The 18,827-nt window shown below is 38.8% G+C and overlaps 1 protein-coding gene across 1 annotated transcript in view; it reads right to left on the bottom strand.

The window, feature by feature from the left end:
• Window positions 1-17,610, bottom strand: part of LOC100700775 (exostosin-1) — a 312,004-nt gene extending 294,394 nt beyond the window's left edge. Inside the window, exons 1-3 of the mRNA XM_003456622.5 lie at window positions 15,264-17,610; window positions 14,004-14,606; window positions 12,316-13,067 (exon numbers count right to left, since the gene is read on the bottom strand). Of these exons, the coding sequence (XP_003456670.1) occupies window positions 12,316-13,067; window positions 14,004-14,300 (1,049 nt within the window). The 5' untranslated portion in view covers window positions 14,301-14,606; window positions 15,264-17,610. The remainder of the gene's footprint in view (window positions 1-12,315; window positions 13,068-14,003; window positions 14,607-15,263) is intronic.
• Between the last annotated feature and the right edge of the window lie 1,217 nt (window positions 17,611-18,827).

Below are 18,827 nucleotides of genomic sequence, written 5' to 3'. Positions count from 1 at the left end.
GATTCGTCTTCTCACAACTTTCTTACACTTTTCACGAGTAATAATGTCTTCTTTGCTTCTGAATTCCAGGAGGAGGAAACATTACTTCTCAAGTCATTCACTTTAGATTTTTTTGTATCCAAGACAAGACATTGAAAAAACAGCTAACAGCCATTCAGCATGAAAAAGTTTGCCAGGAAAGGTCAGGTGCAAATTTAATGCTGATTGCAGTTTACTTTGAACTTGCAAATTCAGTGCTATTTCAAGAGCTCAGACAAAAACTTAAGTCAATCAATCAGACAAATGTTTAAACTCACACAGTTTGCTGGCTTGTCTTCCTCACAGTGACCATTTGGCCTCTGATACTTTAACTTGTTCTTCCCAATAAGACTGACAGTAAGTCAAGTAAAATAAATGCCAAGGCCCTGTCGCACTAAATGCCAATCTATATTTGGATTTCACACAGCAAGAACTATTAACCTCTATTCATCTTCTGATTGGCTGCAGTAGTGAAGTCAAAGCTGATCAATAGAGTTTCCTTTTACCCTCCAACCAGCCTTGGCAGAAGCCTTCAATGCATTGACAAGTTCAGCTGTTCTTGTCTGCTGGCTGAGAAATCTGCAGCCATTTAATGGCCCCTAGAAACTCTTAAAGAGCCTGTAAAGAATCGTGTCTCCACAACTTTTATTAGTCTGAGTTAGGAGGAAATAAGAAGAGGATATTGTTTGTCAAAATGAATTATTTTTCATCTGTATTTACGGTATGTTGTGATTGTTTTTCAGAAGTTCTAATAAGATTTTATATTGATTTCTTATTACTGTATTCATTGGCCAGCTGTGGCCAAAGGAGGTCATTATTTACGCAACACATTTGCAGCCAATTTCTTTCCCCTATCGGAAGAGAAGAAACGTACAGAAAGAAAAACACTTGTTTAGAAATAATAAATAAACTACTTGAGGTGTCACCAAAAGGAAACTGTCAGTTATCCATCAGACTCTGAATACACTGGATGAAATCATTTATTTCACTATATTCTTTCACACGCCTGTTGCCAAAAAGTTTCAAAAAGTCAGAATTTATATATTGAATATATCAAAATTCCCACAATCCATCAGACAGGCAGGCTGACAGAGGCATTATCAAAAAGATCAGGGAACTTCTCAGTTTATACTTGGTGTGACTTGAAGGTTTTATTTTGACTCTTTGATTCTTTGGACACATTTAAGAGAGAAAACAATCGTGGTTTGAGTTTAAATAGACCGTTTAAAGACACCAACCACATTAGAAACTCTTTCACTCCCATGGCTCGTTGTTTGTAATCAACATCCATGCAATTTAACTGCAAATCAAAATGCAATTTAGTTGAACAGGGATGCGATTTTCCAGAGACAGGGCTCAGATTGTGTTGCTCAGGATCACCAGGTTTCTTTGACTTCATTCTAACAGTTTTAATCTTTTCTGTCATTCTTGTTGGGTACCTGTACCTCATTTTGATAGATATTAAAGATTTCATTAAGTACTTAAACTGTTTATTTGGTTTATTTTCATGTACTTTACTGCAGCGACTGTTATCCAAAGACTTTATTTTCTGAATGTTTGCAAGTGCATTGTTACAAACGGGCCGGTTTAGCCACCTTTTTGTTGCTTTAATTAGGTTTCTAATGTGGTCACACATGAAAGTGTCTTAGAAGTCCTTAACTTGTCTCTCTCCTTCACTGAAACTGACAGAGTTTGTTATTATTCTTCACGGAGCTCTTCATCATGACTTGCATCAAAGATGCACTAAGACAGCAGTAAAACCTTTTCCATGGGTTACCTTAGCTCAGCAGTCGAAGCAGGAAGATGTGAGGAAAAGAGCAAGAGGCAGAGGAGTGAGGAAGAGGACAGATAAGGGGAATAAAGGAGAGAACAGGAGAGGAATGGAAAATGGAGGAGAAGATGAGAAGAATGAGAGGGATGAAGGTGAAGAGAGAGGATGGTGGGGAGTAAGGAAGATAAGCAGCAACAAGGAAAGAGGGCTTTACCTTTTGATGTGTTTTAACAGAACAACTCACAACAAGCCCAGCAAGAAATAACTTAAAAAAAAAAAAAAAAAAAAAAAACAGTGACAGCAGGCCACCCACATGACCGCCGCTGACATTTCAATTAATACAGTCAGACACTTTTCTCCCATCATACATATTGGATTCTGCAGCTGCCAGAGATTCACAGATGTGACAGCAGCTGTGTTTCCATCTGAATATATTTATGCATACTTGGACGCATCAAATTAAAAACACTGAACAGTGAGAGCCCATTATAACTAATTCATTTAGAATCTTTACTTTCTTTTGATGAAATAATTAGTGATGAAAGCACATTTGGTGAATGATGACAGAGTAACATGCGAACGCTTGGTGTCAAATATTTGTCCATTGCGAGCTTTTAGAGATGCTGCTTGTGTGCCTCGATCAGCTTGTCAGGATATGCCTTTTCACTTCTTTAGTACATGCAAGTTCTGCAGAAAAGGGACATTTTCATGACATGTGATCTCTTCAGACCTTGTCTAGTACCTACACTATAGTACTGTGCAAAAGTCTCGTTTCTCAATATTTTCCCAGCAAATTAGGAAGAAGTTACAGCAATTTATTGAAACAGGAATGGAAATAAATGCATACTTGTATACAAGTTAGCATTTAGTAAGGTCAAAAACAGAGTTTGTGCATTTAAGCTTTAAAGTCAGCAATTTCTATGACCACCTTTGTTCTTCAACACAGCTCTCTTAGGCAAGGTTTATTGGGAATTCTTTAAGTACTTTTCAGGACTTGTCCTTCAGGTTTCTTGAAGGACATTTAAAGCTCTTCATCTTCTTTTGCCCCCTTTTCTTCTGTTCTCTGTCAAGATGATCCTTCTGTGCTTCAAATATTATTGAAGTCCTTAAAAAATAAAGCCATTGCCAGTCAGACTTTCCAAATGGCATTGCATTGTGGAAAAAATCTGATGGCTTTTCTTCATTCATAATTTCATCAGTTTTGACAAGATTCCCAAGCTGAAAGCCCCAAACCATGACAGAGGTTCCACTATGTCTTACAGATTCAGTTCAACTCAATTTATATAGCGCCAAATCACAACGACAGTTGCCTCGAGATACTTTATATTGTAAGGACCCCCTTGGTTTAAATTTGGATTCATCGCTTCATAAGACCTGCTCCCACTGATTTTCACTCCAGTTATTGTGTAATTTGGCTTACCACGTAGATATACCTGACACTTCTTTTTTTTGTCGTCCTGTTCCAGTTTCCTGAAATATTTTAAGGACACTGCACACCATAGGAAGACATGCCAGGTTTTTGGCTAATAGCCGTTTGAGAATCACCTTGTTGGTACAAAAATACTTTTTTATGTCTGTCAAACTGTCTTAAAAAAATTAGAACAAACTGTGTTTTTGCAACAGGCTGCCAGTAACACAGTGTGTAAGAATACCATTTAAAATTGTTCAATTAAATTAAATAACATTGCTAAATTGTCTCTTACGTGTAGAAACAAAACTGGTTTATCCTTTGAGTTAAGTGCCTTCTTTATGCTTGAATGATTCATGGATCTGTGTAAAGTGGATTAACAAACAACACCTTTCCTTTAAAAATGATCAGGTACACGGACTGGACTGAAAACATGGGAAAAATTATGTGTTGTATTAAAAATAAAAGGGTGTTACACCAAACCTAGCCAATCAATTCACATCGGAGCATGCCTGGTTGGTGGTTTAACTTTTCTTTGCTGAATCTTTTGTGAGAATCCACGTCAAAGCTCTTACATTTCTCCTCCATTCAGAATACACATTATCAGCACAATAATAGCTTGATTCAAACAACCTAAGAGGGTCAGAACTAAAAGTGATGCTGCACTTTGGACACTTTCTGACATCTAGACAATAGCCTGTCAGAGTGGCCTGCTCTGACATATATGGAAATGTGTGGTATAAGCACTATGAGCTTAGAAAAGGAAAAAAGAGGCTGATGGATAGACAACACACTCTTTTCTTTGTGAGACCAACAAATTAATCGACTGTCAGGTTTTTTTTAATTTTCCATGTTTTTTTGAATACAAGACAGAGTCGCTCACACCAATTTGGTCAGTACCTCTGTTTGTACAACAAACAGAGGTACAACACAACACAGGTCATGAAAAATGTCAAACTATGATTGGGACCAATCGGTCTCTCAAGTCTGTTGGCTAAATTTCTTTAATAACACATGACTCTGCATTCACTCATAATCTGGTGCAACCATAAAGAATTCCTTCAGTCTTAACATGGCATTACACATTTTATTCTAGATAGTGTGAATAAAATATTTAGTCTAAGTTCCATTCAACAATGTTTTTTATGTGTTTTCTACCCTCACTACAAGTGTAGGTGTACAGCTATAAAGCAAGCAGAGGATGCCTCCAAAAAAGGTGAAGACCTGAGTTGGCCTCTGAAATCTTTACTGAAAGATTTACTGAAGCTGTAAAATGATGCATTTGGTGAAACCTTCAGGAGGGTAATTACAGTTCAATTCCAAAGAGAGACCAAGCATGGTGACAAAAACCTGAATTCACAAGCGTGCAGGCTACTAGCTAAACCAATTACATTGTGCAAAAAGTGGAAAACTTGTATATCCAATTCATTTATGGCACATTTAGCTCAGAGCTGCGTGCCTGCACACTGCTGTTTCATGTTATTGCCAGTTTAGCACCATGAAACAGGTCTTAACTAGCTTCACACCTTTTCTGTTGTTGCCTCACTTATTATGAGTTGATCGATCTTTGCTATTAGCTGAAAATGAAAGATACTGACAGCTTACAACATGCTGGTAAAAACTCTCTTTACCTGCTTAAGCTGCACTAATTTACTGTCTTTATATCCAATTCAAATTCTAATTATACTGTTCTGACCAAATTTATTAGAACACCTGTCATTAAAACAAGAAGAAATATTTTAAAGATCTGTAAAAAAAAAAAAAAAAAAAAAAAAGTTATTTATAAGTAGAATTTATATTGGTATTTAACAGAAAAGAAATATACAAATTTAAGCCAACACACTGGACTTCTATGAGAAGTCAAATAAGCATAACATTCAGGCAAATAACATTTTTTCTGTTTAGGACTGGCAAATTATTGTAAGTTGGCATCTTAATAAAAAAAAGGATAGTTTTTTTTAAAAACAGTTTTTGTTTTTGTTTTTTTTAAAAACTGTAAATCTGTAAATTTGTGCATAACAACAATCAGATTTTTATTTTAGCAATAAAAAAATAATTTTGATAAAAGAACTTATTGGTGGATTAAACATTATGGAAACATTAATCATTTAGGGCAGCTGTGGCATAAACCTTGACCTGAGTGGTGGTCTAATAAATTTGTTAAGCACTGTAAATATATTCTCCTATAAATAATCTCTTCATTTACAGCAAAGATGGGAATTTTTTTGTGTGTGTGTATAAAAATGCATCCTTTGGCATTTAAAGGCCATCTATAACTCAACAGCCACAGAAAACTGAGATGGGGCCAGAAAGTAAAACGGAGCTTATCCTTGTCAGTGTGTTGTCAGTTTAAGGTGATCTTTTCACAGCAGGAAGAAAATCGTATGAAATGCCAATCAAAAAGTCTAAAATGCATTGACAGCAAATACTGTGATTTAAAACGGATGCTGGTTAGTTATACAAAAACACAATTGCTGGCAAGTTATGCAAATATTTTAAATTGCAGAAGCTTTTCACTCTAACAAAGCGAATGATAAAGAAAAAACTATTCAGGTAGGGGAAAAAACAATTAACTTAATTTAGAAGAAAAAAAAGTTTTATTGGCCTAATTTTTATATTTTCTTGTAAAAAAAAAAAAATCTAATTCTTTTAGAGAAACATGGGATCCAACAGTTTCAGCACTTTTAATTAATGAGAAAATAAAACATAACTGGTAGTTTAACACTTCAGCATATACTGTGTATTTGTTGTGTGCTCCAGCCTGGCATTCCTCTCGGCCAGTGCAATCCTCATACTCAACAAATCATACAGAAATGCCAGCCCACAGTCCCTCCCCCGAACTCAACGTTTTCCAATTCTCATCCATTCTTCACTGTATTAATCTGCACAGATGATAAATTTGTGGTTGCAGTAGGCAAATTCTCACCAAACACACACACACACACACACACACACACACACACACACACCCTGTTTAATGTGCAGCTTGGCCACTGATTTATCTAGGTGTATTTCAGAGTTTAAAAATATGTTATCATCTTCTTTGAAATCTTCATTCAAAGATGAAAATGATGGAGTAGACAGAAGCAGAGGAAATGTGATAATTCTGTTCATAAACTGAAACTCAGACTTGAAGAAATTCAACAAAGTGTGAATCTGTGCATGATATTTTTGACAGTAAGTTAACCATTTATTATTTTTTTAAGCTTGTGTGAGATTACTAGACAGTTAAAACATGTGCAGGTTGCATAGTTTGCAGTGTTGTGATCAAATTTGGAATAATGGACTAATGTAGCCTGACGGAGAGAGCCTATGCCGTCCTTGTTCACTGAAAGGTTAAAGTAGCACTTATCAGTTCGAATTAAAGATAAAATATTCCCAAGTGTCACTTCGCAAGTTCCACTTTCATGCTATAGGCAGGCATAGAAAAACACCCATGCTAGCAGTTAAATGTGCAAGAGCAGTAAACTTCAGATCCAGCATTTGAACAGGTCACGTGATCGCTTAGTCTGTCCTCAATGAAAACAAGCCTGCTGGAGCTCACAATATAGTCAATTTTGGAGTTATTTTTAAGGTGAGTCATTCTTTCTTTTTTCAGCACTACACTGGATTTCAAGGTTTCCCAAACTGCCAATTTCAACTTTTACCTCCACCAACCGAGACAAAACAAGAGAGGAGGTTAAAGAGCAGGAAGAAAGAAATGAAACAACATATTTATGGCTTGAACAGGACACCTCGCATCACATCTGGCTAGCCTCCACATACTCTTTCTTCTTTCCTTTCCTGTTTTGACCCTGTAAGCTATCATCGAAGATGTGACAGTGATTTGGATTAAACATTTTATCTGCTTTTCTGTAAATTAAGCCCTGAGCCTATGATATCAAATTGTCTTTGGGGAGACTCTTCTGTATAGCAAAGCTCTAATTGGTTCAGCTGGCTGTTATCTATGTACAGTAAAACAGCGTGAGTTCAATCTGGTGCCGCTCAGAGGGAGGTGAGATTTCTATCTATCCCCTTCATTCACAGCTTAATTCAATTGGAGGGCAATTATCGACCGCCCCAAGGCTTCAAGATCCTCATTGGTTTCTGTTCCCATCAGGGAGTCTCGCAGTGTAGGATCCCCCCTGACTGCACTGGGTGATGTCTGTATCGATGTGCTGTGTGTAAGACACCAGAGGAAGCAGCAGCAAACAGGCAGGAAGGCGCTCTCAGTCACAACCTCGAGAATCAAAAGATTCTTAAGCTGGATTCATCTGACTTGTTTAACAGCATGAAGCTTTTAACAGCAAACTTTTATCCTTTTGGAATAAGAATGATCAAACTTACCACATGACAGATTTTGCCACAGACATCCAGAAAATAAAAAACAAGCCAACTACTGGCTCAAAAATTCATTAAAAAATATTATATATATATATATATATAGAGAGATATATATATATATATCTCTCTATATATATATATATATCTCTATATATATATATATATATATATATATATAGATATATATATCTCTCTCTATATATCTCTCTCTCTCTATATATCTCTCTCTCTATATATCTCTCTCTCTATATATATATATATATATATATATAGAGAGAGAGAGAGATATATAGAGATATATAGAGATATATATATATATATAGAGATATATATATATATATATATATATATATATATATATATATCAACAAAACCAAAAAGCCTACAGTTAATTTTTTCGTTCCCATTTTGTTTTCTTCAGTGAGCCAGAAATCTGAGCCATGTTTTCAGTTAACATGATCTGGAATGGCACCTGCAACAATGAAAAGTGATTTAATTTGGCCCATCTTCCCTCTGAGTTCATGTTGTTGTGCATCCCTGGATTAGTTTCAGCACTGCTGCTGTTGACTCATTGCTCACGACCGCAAACAACCACAAACATAAACGTCTGTGTCAAACTGACCTGCCTTATCAATTTAGTCCCCCTTTTTTCTTTTACTTCTTTGGAGTTTCACAAGCGATCTGTAAGTAGTTATCAAGTCATTAGTACAAACTGAAGGAGACTGCAGCAATCTGCCAGCGACCAATGCAGCACAGTACAGGACAGCAAGCCCTCACCAACGAGTCAGGCAATTCACATTTTTACCAAGGAACCAGTAGTTTCCACTGGTCCAGAAGTCCAAAAGACTGCCACACTGAAGGGTGGATCTGACAAATTTTACTCAGACATATTTATTCTTATGGGTGTAGTCCTAAACTCTTTGATCACACCTTTTATTTTTGAATATTTTGGCTAACTGGATCCATTTTTAAAAAGAAATATGTGAATATGGTCATTTATACAAGAGAAATGGTGTTATTAACACAGAATCTAATGTTCACATCCTTGCATTCAGATCTCAGTCTACAAAGAGTATGGATACATTTCTTTACTAAAGTTTGAATTTCTCCAGCTTTAAATAAATATGGAAGCATTTAGGATTTTTGCATGATCAAAATAATTGTCAGTTCTGTAATATTTGCTGGATTAAACCGATTTAGGTTACATAACACACCTTTATTCAAACCCTTTATTTGTTGTATTTATTGTATTTAAGTCTGTGCTCCATGTGTTTTTCACTAATGAGACAAAAGTCTCTGAATGTGTTGTTGTCAATTATTAGTCAGAGTGCTCGGTCTGGATAGTCTTAAATAATCTCTGCACAGAAAAAACAAAAAACGACGGTGACTAAACAGACTGTGCAAGCTGCACACTTTTCCCACAGCGAGCTAGAATTTACCATCAACCATCAGTTTCTTAAACATCAAAATATACATGAAGCAGAGCTCTACATACCATCTCATGTGTCTCATCTGACAAAGTAAGTTCCCCTTTACACTTAATCACTTTTATTATAAGTAAGATAGACAGCAAGCTTTAAAGTTCCTTAAAATGTCTTGTTAAGTCAAATTACGAGAAAGAAGAACAAAAGAGCACCTTAGAGCAGAACATTTGGTATTTAATAACAGCCTGATATCACACTGAGACTGAGAAAATGATTAATGTACTATTTAATTAGTGAGGCAGGCTTATAAGCACTTTCGGTTCAGGAGCATATGGATTATTGCCTTTTGTGCTTTATTCAGCATTGAGTACATGGTGGATTTCTTTCTGAGTACCTTTAACATGCATTATGTGGTTTGTTTTTCTTCCCTAAAAGCTGCTCATAAAGCCACTAGTTTTACCAGCCAGCTTCATTAAATCAACACATTTTCATGAACAAGTTCAAGTTAAATAAAAGTCTTAATGGACTTTTGTATTGTATTGTCTAGATTCCTCTGAAGCAGCAATCCTCCTACCACACAACACACCTACAGGAAAATGTTCCAATACATAATAAATGAAGTGACTATTAAAGACAAACTGGGCTTTCAGCAAACACAGTGGTCACATATACCATTTCCAATTTGTTATTCTTATTGTCTGAGATAGTTTTATATTTTGTCTGCATTCTAGAGACATGTGTTCTCAGCATGCCGTCAGCTGCTGATAAAGAATTGGTACAGGCCTGTGAAGCAACAAGAAATGTGATCCTGTACCACTGATTACAGTCATTGCACCTTCAGAAACACACCGCAGTCCATTAGCAGTGGGACACTGACAGATTTTTCTTTTGCTGTGCTGGCTTTGTACTGCAGCACATTCGATTTGAAATGAAAGAGAAACCGAGGGGTTCATCTATTGACTTTTCATATACAACCTCCAACTTCAGATAGTGAAATGTTTCCAGTAAATAAAAATATACCAAGCGATGTCAACAGTGAATGTTTTTAGAGGATTTTTATGCTGGATCAGAGGAACACACACACACACACACTCACTCCATGGAGAAAAGGACTGAGCCACCTAAACATCACATCTGCAGGAGCTGCTCAGCAATAGAAACTCATGACATGAAGGTCCCAGCTTTTTTATTATATGTTATATGATATATGTTAATGGCAATTAATCTACAGTTTATTCTATTACAGTACCTTGCTTGAATTCAGTGAGCTCTTTAGACTTTCACAAGTGTTTGTGAAAGCAGACTGCATGGAGAGATGCCTGATTTTATATACTTGTAGCAACAGGATTAAGAACACCTGAGTTCAGAGATTAAGAGGTGTGGCCTAATAATTTTGCCCAATATAATGTATATAGGGTCAGTGGTGGGGACAAAGACACATCAAATTATTGCCCTCTTTCTCCATTTGTGTTTTAGCATCTTTCATCGTGTTATTTTGATTTTAAACAGCTTAACAGGTTTGGTATCTGCTACAGCAGATGGCCATTTTCCAGCAAACTCAGTAGTCACCTTTGTAGCATTAAACTCCAGTTAGACGTTTGAGAGTAGCTCCTGAACGTAGGAGAGCATGTAGCTGCTAAAGACACTTATTATTTTGAGAGTCCCAGCAAATTTATACTTAAACGTATGCCGTTGATACGTTGTAACCGCAAACCCCTCTAAATTAACCTGTGTTACAACCTGATGGGCACCTTTCTGGAAATGTAACTTGTGATTGGCCTGTTCAATACCTCTGAATGCTCCTGTGCATTTCTGGATAATGTTTTGGTGTCGTTTTGGCACATCGGTGAGAAAACAACAATCATTGCCTCAATAGAAGGACTCACTGATGTCAGCATTTTATTTGTTTCCATCTTAGCTGGGACTGCATAAAAAGCACCAGGAGACAATCACAAGTTAATTAACACATAAAACACCATGCATGAATGCTGGCAAGCGTGTCAGCCACTTACGTCGGTTACAGAGTAGGCTCTGCGAACACTCACAACAGAAGTCTAAATCAGCCGTTAGGCCACACTGAAACCACATCTAAAAACAATTCAGTTGTTAGACTTCTCGCTGTGACTGTGAAACTTGTTCCTGTTCTCACTAAGTGGCCAAAACATATCAGTAATGTATTGATGGTCTTACAAGCGAAGTATTAGCAGATTTCCCAGAAGTGGATTCAGAGTAGTCCTAATGAAGGCCGCTGAATAAAGTTTGAAGTCTGCAAGAATTCACTATGACTGAAATCGGATTTTCAGACCAAGTTTCAACATTAAACCCATTACAACCTTAACTGCATGTTAGGGACCACTGGAACATTTTATTTAAGAAAAAGAAAAAGTCCAAACTGCTGTTCTTGAATGAACAATGTCTCAGATGCAATAGTTGCTGACTTCTCTGTGTGCAGATGCTTACTGTAAAATTTCAGCTGCTGTTTGGCAGCACTGAGCTTTCCTTCGGACCTCGACAATTTCTAAACCTAAAATATGCAACAGATGACTCGGACTAACAAAGTGAGACGAGTCAAGAACGGTGCCTCTGTTTCACTCTAAGTGCAATGGATTCTCTTCTTTCAGCTGTCAGCTCAAGCTAAAACTTTCAAAAGGTGAACTTCTCGGCTCAGATCGCTTTTCTCTCGACCAACTGCTGAGCTGACAAAACTTTCCATCTTTCAGCCGATGCTTCTCTGCTCTCCTGCTCCTCTCTCTCCTTCACACACACACACACACACACACACACACATTACACAAACCTGCACAAATACCCTCACTTTTCTGTAGCGTTTTGTCTCAGGAGCACAGCGACACTGAAGCTCAACTCCCATGGCAATTGTGAAATATGTGCATGAAAGCATCCAACCTGTTTAATTCAAATAAAGAAGAAGTGCTTCAGGCACAGCAGCCCCTAATGCTCAACACTGTGAAGAAGGAGAGTTTGCAGCCAGTAAACCAAATTTGTAAAGATTGACAGTACTAACATGCAAACTCCAACACAACAAGCACTTGTGAGGAGTTGTACTGATCCACAAACTCGCTGCATTTGAAATAACCAGCAGCAAGAAGCAGCTGATAATGAGATAGCATCACAAGTTACTTCTTCTAAAGTGTGTGCTAGCTGATCTGTTTCAAAACACAATAAGCACTGCATTAACTGATGAAAATATCCAAGTCTGCAAGGACATTACAGTTTAAAGGTGAGAACCTCTTTGCATGGAATGCTAATGCATGGAGCATGAAAAGCATTCAGACCAAGAAATTGACTTTTACAGATTTCAAAGCCACTTAAAACTACAAAAAGGTGAACGAAACATCACAAATCAATCTTACTTTGAGTAGTCTTCATTATCTCTGTCACAGCGCGAGTCCTTATGTTTCTCCCAGTCTTTGCCATGTTTACATGTCGTCAGCAGAATAATATCTTCCCCATTGTGGATGTGATACAAAGCATTCCTGGTCTCCGAACCTATACCAGTTAAGTACCTTTTCCCTTTGAAAACCAGCTGGTACTTCCTGGAAGGTGGTGCATCGTTAAGTGTCAGATAACCTATGCCCCCTCCTTTTAGTGGATGATCCTTTGAGAATAGAGGGATGGAAATATCATAGTTAGATCGGAAGTTGACCACATCTGCACTGGCCTTGGCCAGCATGGCCTGTCCCACCTCAAAGCCCAAATCCTCAGTGTAGTCCGGCCAAGACCCAGAGTAAAGGTTGAATATGAGGTGATTCCTGCCATCGTTCCACGTGGGCAGGTTCTGGATACGCGATCTAATGTTCTGGACGTACTGCACTGAGAGCTGGTCCCTGTCCAATGTGTCCACAGCTAGAATAAAGAGACAGGCCCTCAAAGGGTCTGTGGTGTGGAACCGGGACTCTTCAATGGAGGTCAAGATCTTCTTGTAGGTCTCTGAGATCTCGCTGCCTCTCTGCTGAGGGTAGATGTAAACCTTGAATCCCGACTGGCAGCGAGCAAAGTCAAAGCAGGTTTCCATGCGGCAGCGCTTGTTCTTGTAGATGTTGTCACGGATCGCCCGTCGTTCACGAGGGGAGGTGTGCTGGTGATGGAGCTGAGGGGTGTCCTCCTGTATCCACAGAAAAAAATGTATCTATTAACATCACACCAATGTTTGTACAATACAGTCAACTCTCCACTAAAACAAACTCCAAAAAAACCAAAACAGAAATGAATAAATAGTTGCTGCTGAAAACTGCTTTTGAAAATTCATGGCTGCAAACTGCTCCCTCATCAGTACTGACTGGCCTGTTGCATTACTTGCAATCCTGAATTCTTCAGCTGATAATTTGTGCTTGATTTCCCCAAAGCAATGGTGCTTAGCCATCTATGCTTGTAATCCCTTAAAGCAAACTAATGTCTATGCACAAGAACTTGCATATCTGCTTAGACAGCAGTGTGTGAAAAGAAAAAAAAAGTAAAGCAGTGTAGGTGGAAATGCAGAAAAGCCAGAACGTGACACGCTGCATTGATACCATAGATTGGTACTCACTTCGCAATATCCACAGCATTTTTCTCCTTAATTCTGAATATCGCTGTAACTTCCTTGAATTTAAAATTCTTTTTACTACTGGGAAGTGTTTTTGCCTTCCTAAAAGTTTCTTCTCTCTTCACTTCTTTCTATAACACCTACCACCGCCAACGCTTAACACTAGGCTATTTTCAGCATGAATGCCTGGTAAGAGCTCAGCCAAAAAGAGATGTTTCGTTTTCAGATATTTTGATTTGAATGAAAGAATCTTTTTTCTTTGGTAGAGAAAATACTGAAAAAAAGAACATAATCTGTGTTATCATCATCATCATCATCATCATCATCATTACATAATTCCCCATAGGGAACAATCACAAAAGCTTTGAAACCATCCTCCTTAACTCAGTTTTACTGTCCTGTTGTTGGACTTTCATTGTGATCACTAAATGCTTATAAATTGGACTTTTTCACTTCTTTTTGTTTTTACTTAAAGAGCTTTCATTGTTTCTTTTCTTATAAATCGTTCCAGTCTACCTCCTGCTCTCCCCCCTCCAAATACGGCTCCAGCTGCTTGGTCGACTCCGGCCAGTGTCTGGGTGGTCTGGACGGACTTCTCTGGGGCAATGGCTGGGGCTGGTAGTACACTTCCTTACTTTGGCGGTAGTACTGGTATTCTTGTTGGTGGTACTGATGATACAGGGGGTACTGGGGAAACTGATGATACTGGTACGGCTGCTGTTGGAACTCCCCAATTTGCAGACCCCACAGATATATGAGGAAGAGAAGACCGGCCCCCACAGACACGAGCAGGTACCTCTTCTTGGCCTGCATGTGTGCTGTGGGGGGAGGAAAAGGAGGAGGTGGTGGGTCTGGGGAGGGAAGAGAGGAGAATAGGGTGGAGGTTCACAATAAGACGAGGTGGGCAGCGGGTTTGAGAATAGTGATGGAGCTGAAAAAGGGTCAACTTAGATATTAAAATAAAATAAGTATTAATAAAAGGGAGTAAAAGCGTTGACAAAAGGGTGCCAAAAGAAAGAAGGGAAACGGGGGCGAGGAAATGACGAGGAGAGGGGTTGCAGGGAGGTAGATGCAGGTCAGCTCTCTACCCGCAACTCGGCATTTTGGGTTTTGGCGTCACTAAAAGAAAACATAAATAGAAAATGATCAATGATATAAGATATCGGAGTTTCTGAGACAAATAAACATTTTTAAAATAAATAATTGGTACAATTTTCCACAGAAAAAAATAAGAATAACAGGGTAGAAGCTCTGTGAAAAATGTTAAACCACATCTGAGCACCTTTACTCAACACAATATATGTCATAAATACACAAAAATCTGCATAAAGATGCGGCATTAAAATAATAAAAGCCCATGCGGATTTGTACACGTTAAGTTCGACGATCTGTTTTGATATTTAACTTTTTCAAAAAGTTTTTTTTTTTTTTTTTTGCTAAATGTGACAGGGACGGCTCAGTAGCGCTTCTGACTTTCTTAAACAGTATGCAGAGCCCGGTGTTCGCTTAAAACTGAATTGACTGATAACGGTGGCTGTTTCGACATCATCGTCACAGCGCAGGGTGACTCGTTAGGGGCGAAGGTGTCAGTTGATGACAGGTTCGCCACTAAAATGCAGCATTTCTGAAGGGAGTTTGCAGCGAGCTACACGTTCAACACATGGGCTGTTTTTGCCAGGAACACCACCTCTATTATTAACTCTTTAGGAATTTCTACCTTACAAATTATATTTCATAACTCTTTAGTAAGCGTAATTCCTAATTGAATCCTCTCACCTGTTTGTATAGAACACCTGTGGTTCCAGGAAGTGTCCGCTGCTCTCCCCTCCAGCCCGTGGAGGAATATCCACTTCGGAAACACATTCTTCATTAACCCTCGAACTGTAAATCCATTAGCAAATGACACGCTATGTTGAAACCACGTGCGGAAGGAAATTCACAGAGCTCACAGAGATCCACGGTGCGCTGCCTTCATGCTCCGCCGCGTCCCAGTCACAAACTTTCCGCGAGACAGGACCACAGTCCCGGCGGAACACACAGCACAGCGAGCTGTGAACGCGACAGGTTCCCACGGTGAGAATTCAGATGCACACTCATCTGCCAGAAGAGCCGCGATCACAGCGACAGCATCCATCCAGAATTAAGTCGGTTAAACAAGGCGCGTGCATCTCCAATCAGCATCAGCCATGCCCCCCTCTCTCAGAAACCCACAGCCAGAGAAGACCCAAACTTTGAAATTGAAATCCCCTGTGCGCTCCCGCTCACAGTCAGAAATGAGCAGAAATCATCATCATCCCAGGTAAGTTAAGGAGACGCCGGCGCACCTGATCTGGAGAGATGCGTATCAATAAAATCCTACCAGGAGCGTCTTCGACCGGCGGGAGCGTTTCTCTATGGAGTAAAGAAAATGGATCAAATAAGCATCACAAGAGAACAATGATGTTCTTTTGGGCTATACTACGAGAATACGGGGTTCCAATAGCATTTCCATCCTCACGTTTCCATCCTGAAATCAACTGGATCCGAGCTGCGGCACCGTACAGCATCCAGCAGCATCAGCAGCAGCGCTGATAAGCCAGACAGTAGCAGGCTGGCAGACTTGGGGGGGATCGGAGTATGCATGGGGCGTCTGTTTGCTCTGATAAGGTGCAGGAGCCCGCCATAATTCAGTATCTCCCAGTTTGCATTTGTAAATGTGTTTGTATCTGGTTAATGGAGCGTGCAACAAAAACAAGAGACGTCCCAAGAAATTACTGAAATCACAGATCACGGGGAAGTCCCAGAGGTGCACTCACAGGACCTCTGTGTCATTCCTGCTTTCATTTTATAAATCAAACTCCATTCAGAAAACTGCAAATGTTGGACTTTAAAAAGTTGTAAAACACGACTTGTTGCAAAAGTACAGTTTAACCATGTGGGATGCATATCTTTTACACCTTATAGTTGTTTCAGCCAACGTCACTAAGTTCTGTTTAGTGCTCATTTATTATATTTTGACGACACGCTGAAATTGCAGGCAGTAATTTGAGGAGTCTATGCGAGTTTACGCTATACCTGTACATCTTAAAGTTAAGATGGCGTATAAAAGTCGTGCAGGGATTAGTCACGTCTCAGTGTTTTGCAAACCTGTGAACTTTTAATTAACTCGTGGAATCGCTCGGTGAGTCCAATATTGGGCCCAATTATTCAACTTTGACCATCTGGACCACTAATCTATGTGTCTGGCGCTTAATTCATGTTGCTGCTTAAATTTCTATTGATGCAACTGATGGAATAAAATTAATTTGCAAAGGATCTAAATAGATGTCATTATCTCATAAATTAGGGTTATACAGATGTTGTGAGGCCGCAACACCACAAATGGTTGGTGCAGCAAACAGCGCCATCTTGTGGCAATTTCTTTTCAGCCTACATTTTTAAAAGCAGCTCCAGGTCTGTGTTATTCATATAAATCTGGCAAAAATGTAGAACTTTGTAATGATAAAAACCAAATAACTGGATCTTCTCGGGACCAAACAGTACAGGAAGGGAAGTGAGCTTTTACACTGAGGCATGTCAAACAGGTTTTTCAAAATAATAGCTCAAACTATTGCCGTTTTGGAACATAAATAGACCGTGTTGAAAGGAGCAGCCACACGCTGCAGAGGCTCTGCACACCGATTTTCAAAGCTGTGCCAGACTCCTTCAGGCAGGAAGAGGCACATGTCTGACAAATAATTTAGCTATAACTGCATATGACACTTTAATATTAATCCACACTCCCTCTGATGCTGAGCAGTGATACAGACATTTATGTAGAAGTCATGGAAGAACAGAGAGAGCATAATGCAGTAAACATCTCTCTCTTGCATCTTCTGCTGTGCATGCTGCAATATGCATCAGGTATTCAGACTTTTTTTCTTTTCATTTCTTTGGTAAATTTGTATTTCTTAGCTCTTACATTTTCTTAAAGTCCTCAAAGTTTAGTGGGCAGAGTGGTTTGCGGATTTTACTCTTAGATTTCATAAGTTCTTTTTTTCCCCCTTACTTCTTCATTTACTCCGTTAATTGAAGTTTATAGAAAAATTCAGATGAGCCCATCTTTTCCCAGAGCTGCTGCATTTAAATGACCAAATGAGACTGTGAAGTTATTTTTAGATTGTTTCTTATCCATGATTATTCCTTTTCTCTCAACAGCCTCTATACACCTTGTCACTGATGCACTTTTATGGGATTTTCTTGCTCTGTGGACCCTTCCCATGACTTGTGAGCTGTATGAATCCTGGATCTCAAATGTGCAGGGAATGGGAAACCCTTTCAGGTGGTAACTTATTTGAGAACTTGAAAAATAATATGAAAGAATTTCTGACCTCTAATCTGCAAACTGTAAATCTTTGGATGTTCGTGTAAAACACCGCCAGATGCACCAGCCTCTTTCTGAATGGCAGAGTTTCCCTCTAATTTACTGGAAATGCGATAACTCTGAAGCATTCGCTGGTGCTGATGGCTTCACGGTCCATTAGGGGATGATGAATCTGAAGAGGTCCTGCTGGTGTTCGCAGAGAGAGCCAACTTTGATTTCTTTCCAGTCTCAGTCCATCGCTTCACTTCCTTCACTTCTTCATTTTTAGTATTAATCCTGGGATGGTTCAGCTGTACTGAAGTCTCTTTACTCACCTGTGCCAACATTTGGAGAAGAGACTGTGATCCAGCTTTTGAATAAATCTGTTTTGGTTATTTACATGAAGCTTCTCTTTGGCTACCATGCACACAGCATGTCTTCTCTAAATATTCAGTTTTTGCACCGTTTTGATGAAGTAAATCTGACTTTTTCTGTCCGTATTTGTATTTTGGTTCATCTGTTTCATGTGGATTTTCTCACACATATACAGAGGTTTTGTTCTTATTGTATTGTATTATCGTATACACACTATATTGCCAATAAGTATTCACTTGTCTGACTTCACATGCGTATAAATTTGAGTGACTTCCCGTTCTTAATCCATAGGTTTTAAGATTGTTATTCCAACCTTTGCAGCTATATTAGCTTCAACTCTTCTGTGAAGGCTTTCCACAAAGTTAGGGGAATGTTTATGGGAATTTTTGAACATTGTTCCAGGAGTACTTTTGTGAGGTCAGACACTGATATTGGTTGAGGTCTGGTGTCCAGTCTAATTCATCCCAAAGTTGTTCTATCAGGTCAGGACTTTGTGCAGGCCAGTCAAGTTCTTCCACACCAAACTAACTCATCCATGTCTCTGTTATTTACATTAAAAGATCTTTATACTGTTCTTCTGTGTCTATATTAAACTGCAACACCTTTAAATAAGAGCAGGATTCAGCTTGTTTCCATTTTATCCT

The sequence above is a fragment of the Oreochromis niloticus genome, linkage group LG15 (assembly GCF_001858045.2).
Source record: "Oreochromis niloticus isolate F11D_XX linkage group LG15, O_niloticus_UMD_NMBU, whole genome shotgun sequence".
In the NCBI taxonomy this organism is placed as follows: domain Eukaryota; kingdom Metazoa; phylum Chordata; class Actinopteri; order Cichliformes; family Cichlidae; genus Oreochromis; species Oreochromis niloticus.
Note: the sequence above shows the minus strand (reverse complement) of the source record. Positions and strands in the feature narration are given on the sequence as shown.